This window comes from Anarhichas minor, unplaced genomic scaffold (genome assembly GCF_050575085.1).
Source record: "Anarhichas minor isolate MPS153535 unplaced genomic scaffold, ASM5057508v1 ptg000087l, whole genome shotgun sequence".
NCBI classification, from domain to species: domain Eukaryota; kingdom Metazoa; phylum Chordata; class Actinopteri; order Perciformes; family Anarhichadidae; genus Anarhichas; species Anarhichas minor.
Window position 1 is genome coordinate 3,056,712 of NW_027466533.1, and position 9,725 is coordinate 3,066,436.

General features: G+C 44.0%; 1 protein-coding gene across 1 annotated transcript; it reads left to right on the top strand.

Annotated features, from left to right (window-relative positions):
* Positions 1-1,242: 1,242 nt before the first annotated feature.
* Positions 1,243-8,062, top strand: katnal1 (katanin p60 subunit A-like 1). The gene is made up of 10 exons (XM_076081890.1): positions 1,243-1,410; positions 1,576-1,736; positions 2,658-2,826; positions 2,928-3,055; positions 3,169-3,274; positions 4,644-4,802; positions 4,905-5,031; positions 5,238-5,372; positions 5,964-6,090; positions 7,864-8,062. The coding sequence occupies exons 1-10, from the start codon at positions 1,249-1,251 to the stop codon at positions 8,060-8,062; spliced, it is 1,473 nt and encodes a 490-aa protein (XP_075938005.1). The 5' UTR covers positions 1,243-1,248.
* The last annotated feature ends 1,663 nt before the right edge of the window (positions 8,063-9,725 follow it).

The window sequence follows — 9,725 nt, forward strand, 5'->3', positions numbered from 1 at the left end:
GTGTGATGATGCAGCTGTCGTCTCAGGCTTATAATGTACTCATAAATACTTACACATAACCAAGGATACAATAAATTACTGTATTTTATTTTATTGGTTGGTTATAAAGCCTGAAAAACAGTAAAACGTCAGCCAACATGGATAAAAAATCCTTGAGGTGTTCAAAAAAACAAGGAAATGTGAACATCTGCAATCATCTGCTGATGAAGATCATGTGATATGATTGAAAGCTCCAGAACGGCCTCAAGAGAGTTGCCTCAGCTCCATTCTATGCTCTCATGCCTTCATCCCAGTTTGCAATATTTTATTGTTTTTTAGCGACGACTAGTGGTCAACATTTGCATAGGTCTAGCTTCGATGATGTGTTCGAAAAATCCTGTAAACTAGCCTATTATCTAGTTCAACGTACGCTAACTGTTAAGGTTATTAATGGAATATAAAAACTAATGCAATACCCGAAACGAAATCAAATTCCGTACTGCATCAATATAACATATTTGTATGCTAGGCTTTGGTAGAGTATTGTCAACCTTGATCGCTGATCACTTAGTAGGGTGTCATATTTACCACCTTGCAACAAGTCCGTGAATGCAGCACAGTAATCGAGCCGCCTGTATTCTTCACGCGGCGTCTCTCTGCGGCCATGGTAACACTCAACACCGGACCTCTGATTAGAAAAGAACAACAAACAAGAGCTTTTCATGCAGGTTTGTGAATTATCTTCATGTTCTGAATGTAGTTTAAGAATATAATTTAGGTTGCTTTTGTCTGCACGCATATTTAACCCATACTGGGAGGATTAAGTAGCGTTTACGTTATTTATTGCCACACGATTTGTTTTGTTTTCTGTCTATGGCCTAGCAGCAAGCTAGCAAAACCTAACGTCGGAAATGTATAAGGATGCAGAAAAGAAGCTTTTTAAAATATTGCCTTGATTGAAACGAAGGTGAACTGTCGGCGATAAAAAAGACCGGTAATTTAAAATCACAGTCTCTGATATCAGCTCGCTTCACCGACATGCTTTGCCGGGTGTTTGCTAGCAGGTCTCTTATACCCGACAGGCAACTGACCTCCGAGCTGCACCGTCCTGTAAATAAGTAACGCGGGATTAATAATGAGGTCATCGAGCACATTGTTGAAAATGTGGTTTTGAATTACTGTAAAATGGTTTCACTAGGCAGCAGTGCTCGGTGATGCACTGAACCCGCATGTCTTGTCCTCTCCCTCGCCTTCTAGCTGCTATTCAGCATGAATCTGGCAGAGATATGTGACAACGCCAAGAAGGGTCGTGAGTACGCTCTGCTGGGGAACTATGACTCCTCCATTGTGTACTACCAAGGCGTCATTCAGCAGATCCACAAGCACTGCCAGTCGCTCAGAGACCCTGCACTCAAAGTCAAATGGCAACAGGTGAGTTCACCAACGCCACCCTTACACCAGTTATTACACTTTTTGTTAATTCTTTATTGAATGCTGGACATTCACTGTAAACCCTGTGTTGTTTTACAGCTGCTGTATTGTTCAGTAGGGTGTTCTGTGGTGCTGTGCTGATACAACACTCTGCTTTGTGACCAGGTCAGGCAGGAACTAACTGAGGAGTGTGAGCAGGTGAAAGGCATCATGGGAACGCTGGAGAGATTTAAGTTGGAGAAGCCGGCTGATGTTCTCGCCCCTCAATGGGAGGAGAGGCCCGAGGATCCAGCAGTGTGGCCCCCTCCCACCCCTGCAGAGCACAGGTGTGTGTGTGTGTGTGTGTAGAAGTTACATCTTTGACCCAAAGCCTTTGTGGGCTTCGGGCAGGACTCACCTCTATAAAATAGAATCGCTTGGATCTTTTTTCTACTTGTTCTACATCAGTTGAGACTCATGGTGATGTCTTTAATGTGTCTGATAGCAAAAACAAAATATTTCTTTAAAATCACATAGCAGCATTTATTTAGCGTCACACTGTGTTCTTGAAGAGAAGAAGATTTGAAAGAAATGCCCAATGTCTGGCCCCATCTGATTTGTATATGTATTTTATTTTATAAATACACGAAAGCTAACTGAAATATTAAGACATCACCATTTTATTGTCACATACACGTGAAACCCTTTCATTCAGGATAATATCAATAAATCTCCAAGAAGCACATGTACGACCATTAATTCTATATAATAATATGCACTGAAAGCTGAAAAAGTAGCTCCACGCTGCTGTCTGTTTGCCGCTTCTTATTTTATTCTATGTGGGATTAAAGAACTGGGAACAAGATGTCAGTGTGTTGGTACTTTGGTTGCTTTATTTCAGCCACCTGCTCAGGCGCTGATCCAGGGGACTTCTTTACCTTCTGGCAGAACTGACTGTTGTTGACGCTACCCAGAGAGTCTGTAGAACAAAACTCCTTCATAAGGAAGCGCTTTGAACTACAAAGAGACATATTTTGCATAATCTGTTTCATCTCCACCGGCACAATGTGACTTTACCGTCTGGTTGTTAATTAAAGTGCACATATCAAGCTTTATCTCCACAGAGAAGCTGCGGAGCTGGTTGTGAGGAGGTCGGCTCGCTATGATATTACCACTAGTTCCTCGTTGCAAATGGTCTTTGATGTTTCTGTCTGCAGGTGTGTCCTACTATCACTCATGTGTACAGTTGTATTCCTGTGTCTCTGTAGGAATCTGATTGCGGTGAAGCGCCCCAACAGTGCGGCGAAGCAGCAGAGGAAGGACTCGCCTGGTCTGCAGCATCGAGGGGCGGGGCCAGGAGGCCGCGGTCAGGCCAACCCCAAACCAGACCGGCAGGGTTCCAGAGACGCCCGAGGCACGAAGGCCAAAGACGATAAGGTCAGACTCAAATGGACCGATAGACGGATGAGTTTGGTACTTAAGAAACGAGTCAAAACACCTTTTATAAATCTTGTGACCCTTCTTTTTGTCTTCATCAGGGGAAGAAAGGGGTAGGAGATGCATCAGGGGAAGGAGAGCAGAGGAAGTTTGATGGCACGGGATATGACAGCGACCTGGTGGACTCACTGGAGAGAGATATTGTGTCCCGCAACCCCAACGTGCACTGGTGTGGTAGCATTCACTGTTTCTTCCACACTCCTTTACACGCTCTGCTGTCAGGGAAGTGTGTTTTTGTTTGTTTCTTTGCACTGCTGACTGAGTTCTCTGGATGATCCGTAGGGAGGACATTGCTGACCTGGAAGACGCTAAGAAGCTGCTGAGGGAAGCGGTGGTGTTGCCCATGTGGATGCCCGACTTCTTCAAGGGCATCCGTCGCCCCTGGAAGGTACACACACACACACACACACACACACACACATGCACATGTTTTTTACCAGTGAGCAGTTCACATTGTTCTGCTCTCAAAGATGAAATAAATTTAGAATCTGCTCAGCTAATGACCTTTTCACATGCAGCCGTATTGGCTTACAGTAAAATATTGCCACACACCCGTCATGTTTTGAGTCCTGCAGCTGAACGAAACACAAAGGTAGAGCGTGAAGTCAACACGAACTGCAACATAGTAACAAAAAATACAAAATACAATCTTTTTTTCTTTAAAAGAAAAATAGAAAGTAAGTAAAACACCTACAAGAGAGTGTTTAATGAATGGTTGGTAATATATGCACTCAGTCAGCGTGTGTTTTCCTGGTTTTAAAGGCTGCGTTACAGTAAAGTGATGTCATTTTCTGAACTTACCAGACTGTTCTAGCCGTCCTATTATTTGCCTTCACCCACTTAGTCGTTATAACCACATTCCTGACGATCACTCCTCTAAAATCAGCCCTACAATATCGGTTCAATATCAATATTGATGTATTTGGTGAAAATGATTGCAATGTTTGATTTCCTCCATATTGCCCAGCCCCACCTGTTTGTTATCTCATTAGTGATTAAACGATTATCAATCACTTCTGCTATGACAACGGTAAATAATGAATACGGGAGATGTACATTTTACAATCTGTCTTAACTCTACGTAATAACTAACTTCAAATGGTGCAACAAAGTTTTAGTATAACTCCTGCACTGCGCTCAAACTAAGCTACAGTCGACTCTGGTGCAACAGCCCGCTGTTCTCCTGCCCAGGTAGTCACACACCCTTAATGCTTACATGTGTTTGCATCACTAACGTATTTCATTAAAGGGCCCGCTCAGTCACACTGCCTCTCAGTAGCGACATGACTGGGAGTTCTCTTCTGTCCCGGCCTCTGTTGAGCTTCATCATGTGAGGCCTCTTCCCCCGCAGGCCCCGCCACGTGAGGCTCAATACTTAAACGTTTAGTTATTTTTTACAGCAGAACACGGCCTTTCACTTGTCTGATGTATAATTTAACTCTTTACTTAGTTAGCTGGAGCCTTTCCTCAAATAACTGAAAGTGCAGTAAAATTAAGGATTAATACTTTATTATAGGAAAAAGGATGAAGGTAAAGTAGCTGTGGATTCTGAGGCAGCAGAGAGTACAATTACATATCGTGTTATGGACTGTCACTGGTACTTTTTTTATATAATCTCCATAGCAACAGACATAAACCAGATGCATAAATGTCAGACATCAGAGCGGCAGTGGCAGTCCTGGTGTTTACAGAAGAGATTTGCATCAGTGTGCTGTCTGTTTATGTGTGTTTATTACGCGTGTCACATTTTGTTTCAGGGCGTGTTAATGGTCGGCCCTCCCGGGACGGGGAAGACCATGTTAGCCAAAGCTGTGGCCACAGAATGTGGGACTACTTTCTTCAACGTGTCCTCCTCCACCCTCACCTCCAAATACAGGGGCGAGTCAGAGAAACTTGTTCGCCTGCTGTTCGAAATGGTAACTTCCCGTGCATGTATTTGGTCTCAATATCGGACTGAAGATCAAAATGTTGTGTTATATTGCAGAGAACGGGTCTCCTGAACTATTTTCGTTTCTCAGGCCCGCTTTTATGCACCGACAACCATCTTCATAGACGAGGTAGACTCCATCTGTGGCAGGAGAGGAACGTCTGATGAACATGAGGCCAGCCGCAGGGTCAAGTCCGAGCTTCTGGTTCAGATGGATGGTGAGTGGAACAGAGAAGGTGAAGCTATGAAAAGGTTTCTGATGTGGTTGTCTCTGGAGTTCATTCAAGAAAAAGAAATGAGCTGTTCTCTTTTGGCATTTGGCACATTTTGATATCAAAACTGAATGAGTTCAACATAAAATAGAGCTGTGTAAAGCGCAGTATTAAACCAAAACACATTCACTTGTGTGTGCTTTGGTGACCAGGCGTGGGGGGGGCTCTGGACAACGATGACCCCTCTAAGATGGTGATGGTCCTCGCCGCCACCAACTTCCCCTGGGACATCGACGAGGCGTTACGACGGCGTCTGGAGAAGAGGATCTACATCCCCCTGCCCACAGGTGACCTCACTACCCACAGACTAACTGCCGCTGTTGTCGTAGATCAGTTTCGAGTCTTGAGACCACGTTTTGAAGGTCTCATTTGTTTATAGACTGGTCTAGACCACAACTCGTGGGATATTACCCCATTGTCTGAAGTATTTGTTGTGTGTTGAATGTCAAACTTCCTGCTTCAAATGTAACCAATAACTTGCAACAATAACTCATTTTCTTACTGTTGACGACGGTCACGCATCCCCGCCCCCCTTCACTCCCACTCCCAGAGAGTGAACGCGGGAGACAGGAGAAGAAGGTGTAGCTGTCTGGGAGGAAATGTCTATAAAATTGGCTCCCTAAAAAAAACAGAGCTGGGACTCGCTGGTCTCAGTCTTGACTTGGTCTCAACCCCTCAAGGTGTTGGTCTTGTCTCGGCCTCGATAAACTGGTCTAGCTCATGACTTGGTCTCCGTTTAGTTGGTCCTGATTACATCACTGCTAACTGCACAACAAACTTGAGCGATGGTCACCGTAGTGGTCGAACCGAGGCTGGACACAATAAATCCTAATATCTGATGAATGCTCTTTTGTGTGTGTGTGTGTGTGTGTGTGTAGCTGTGGGTCGTGTCGGGCTTCTAAAGATCAACTTAAGAGAGGTGGATGTGGCTGCTGACGTGGACCTGGACCTCATCGCTGAGAAGATTGAGGGCTACTCTGGAGCAGACATCACCAACGTCTGCAGGTGCATGTGGTAGTGTGTGCACGTATGCGAAATTATAAAACAATCCAGGAATTGCTAATGAGTTCATCCTTCATCTCCTTCACGTCCTGTTAAAATAGCATTGTTAGAGACAGACACGGGGCAGAGAAATAGAGCGGCAGAGACCTGAAGAGTCTCAAGTTAACTCTCTGAGGAGGATTTCCCACCTGTAGTCCGGTTCATTTGGTCTGGACCAAAGGGAAACACTAAACACTGTTGCATTTTAGTTCTGCTTGGGTTCCTGTTCACACTGACGTTTTACGAATGAACCAAGACGAGTTCACATGAAGTTGGGTGATTGGACAGTTCTGGTGATCGTCTTCCTGCATCATCAGGACTCTCAAGGGGAAATGACAGAAGTTCATGCAGCACTTTAATGCTTCTGATGAGGATACTTATATTTAGAGTCACAAAGACCTCACGTAGAAATAACTGATGATTAGCAGTATTGGTGTTATTAGACTGCAAATCGATCCGATGATGATGATGAATAATGACCAACAGGTAGAGACAACACTGTTCAAAAGCCCCTTCACATGCTCACAGATGACTGGTGTGAACGTCAGGGAGCGCACGGACACCAGGCGTCTGTTCAGTAATGACTCAGGGCTGATGGCTGTGGGATCGCTGTCACACACTTGGACTTAATGGACAATAGACTTAATGAACTGACAAAGTACACAGAGTCGGATATAAGCACAGCTTTTACACAGGGAAAATACCGGTGCTGACATGCACACCTGTTGATTTGCATAAATAGGTTATATACATGGCCTGATACAGATCAATTAAAAGATCACTTCCTGAACAGATTACACCATCAGCAGATGGATTTATTTTACTGACCCACCTCTTCAGGCGGACCCGAGTTAGTTTTAACCAAACCAACCCGTGCAGGTGTGAACGCACCCTACAAACAAAAGTGCCTAGAATATAGATGCAAAGTCATGAGCTGAAGTGTGACTATAGCGGTTACACAGACTGTATTAAAACAGTGTGTGCACAACAAGCCATTTTGATTTTGACATTAAAAGAGCAGCCATAGAGTGTGTGTTGTGTGTGTGTAAGAGAGAGAGAGAGAGAGAGAGAGAGATAACGTGTCTTCATGAGCAGGTATTTACATGTGGCCGTGAACAAAGCATCACTTCCCTCATTGTCTATCACTAACCAGCTCTATGTGGCATAGCATATAGCATAGATTTTATCATCACACTCTTAAATCCATCCCAAACCGACACAAGCTCAGATACACATTCAAAAGCAGTGATAGTAGCTGGTGACCCGCACCGAGATGAAAACAGATATGCCGACGGTTATTATAAAGTATGCACTGATTATATTTCTGAACGTTATTTCTAATAGTTGAAGACTTCTCTTCACCACCCTGTCCTTGCTTTAGTCCTTTCTACTGCTCTGCTTGGAATGACAAGTATGCCATGTTGTTCAAGTTTGTTTCGTTGACCTTGGACGTGTGTGTGTGTGTGTGTGTGTGTGTGTGTGTGTGTGTGTGTGTGTGTGTGTGTGTGTGTGTGTGTGTGTGTGTGTGTGTGTGTGTGTGTGTGTGTGTGTGAGGATTTCAGCCAGCTGTTGCTTAGTGATCACAGCAGAGACTCCATCCATTTTGACGAGAGTAAAACTCTTTAACTAGGAAATCACAAAGTGTGTTTTAGGGAGCGTATTTAAACAAAACAGAGGTGTTATGTATATGCGTCTTTGAATACCGCTAACCGTCCTCTGCTCCTGTCTTTACTTCAGGGATGCGTCTATGATGGCGATGCGTCGTCGAATCCAAGGCCTGAGCCCCGAAGAGATCCGAGCTCTGTCCAAAGACGAGCTGCAGATGCCCGTGACCATGGAGGACTTCACCCTCACGCTCACGAAGATCTCCAAGTCCGTCTCCGCCGCCGACCTGGAAAAGTACGAATCCTGGATGGCTGAGTTTGGGTCAGTGTAGAGAACAGTTCCGCTCAGACCCCAGAGGGACCAGAATATCAGAAGCAGGACTTTGAAAATGATGAAAGCCTCGAAGAGGAGGGCTCTGGGAGTCACGGAGCGGAGTGAACTCAAGTGTGTGAACCTGGCAGCACATCAGGGATCAAGATTATACATCAGAAGACGGGTGCCTTTGAGAGAGAGAGAGAGCGTGATGAGAACTTTGAGTGGCTGCACTCCTGCCCTTTCAAACCCCCCCCCCCCCCCCCCCCCCTTCCATTGTTGCTTCCACACAATTGTCCGTGTAGAGACTATCAATCGACCCAAGGAAGAAAAGGGGAAGTTTTAATGTAAAAAAGTAGCCTAATACCCACACAGGGAACGTTTTACTTACATGTCAGGCCTCGTGCAGGAACATTTGCGTATTCCTATCCTCAACCCAAGCTTTGCTTGCCTGTTTCAATTCGATGAACGCCACCTGTTTACAAGTAGGTGAGCGTTGGTGAGATTTGATCATTTGGATAATCAACAACCCTAAAATTGTGATTAAGACCGTTATTTTCTCAATTTGTGGGCAAGTTTCATTCAAAAAAATGTAATGAGAGTAAAAAGAATAATTTCACAGCAAGTCTCACACCCTGCTGTCAGAGATCAGCAGTTAAAGTATTTGTATTAGGAGACCTGAAATAATTGGAAAATCTTACTACAACCAAAACATCAGAGGACCTTCAACAGGAAATTGTGCCGCATAAAAAACCCTGCAGCAGATGCTGACGGGAGAACATCTTCCTCACAAACACTAAATTGTAAATTCTAAGTTATCCAGTAAAACCTACAAAAGCTGTAGTGGAACCTCTCAGTAAAGTTGAAGCCATGGTGACGGTGATCACCATTGTGATGGTGCACTGTTGTTTCTTGCACGAGGCCCTTTGTCTTAACGAGCTGTATGTTTGAGCACTTTGAATTCCTTCAATGTACGTACTACTGACTGAACACACTTGAAGAACCACCATGTTTTGTGTTATGTGTTTTTGTTTTTGTTTTTCTTGGTTTTAATATTTGTTTTTTTCGATTTTAGTTGTGTTAAAACAAACAAATGTAGCCATTCTAAAACAACACGGCTGCTGGACCCGTGGAATGTTTATTAAAGGATACAGTGAAACCTCGCCCACTCCAAATGAAATGAGTTACTCGGGTTCTTATTGGATCTCTGAATTACTCCAAGTCTTAAAAGCATTACGGATGACATCATCGCCGCTACATCTCCATGACAACCGAGCAGACTCCATGAAGCCTATGTGACCGGGTTAACAGCTCAGAGAAAAAAGACCTTGAGTTGGTTTTATCTGGGCAAACTATTGAAATATTATTTTTGATAAACCAGTGACGTGGGTTACGAGACGTTAAAAATACTTGAAACTCGCAAAATAGTTTATTCTTATGATGTATGATCAGTTTTCTGGCGATAGAGTAATTGAGGGACTCAGTGTGTTGATTTGTCTGTGTATCTTTGGTAAAAATAGAAACCTGTACAATGTGCACGACCAGAGAGACCTGGATAGCACCGGTCAGTAAGGACTCATAAGAATTAGGTCTTTCTTTTGGGGGTTAGAATTCAAACTTTGTGTTACACTGTGGGTGGACGACTTTAAATGTATACAGTGGTGGAAGTGGATTTATGCTCT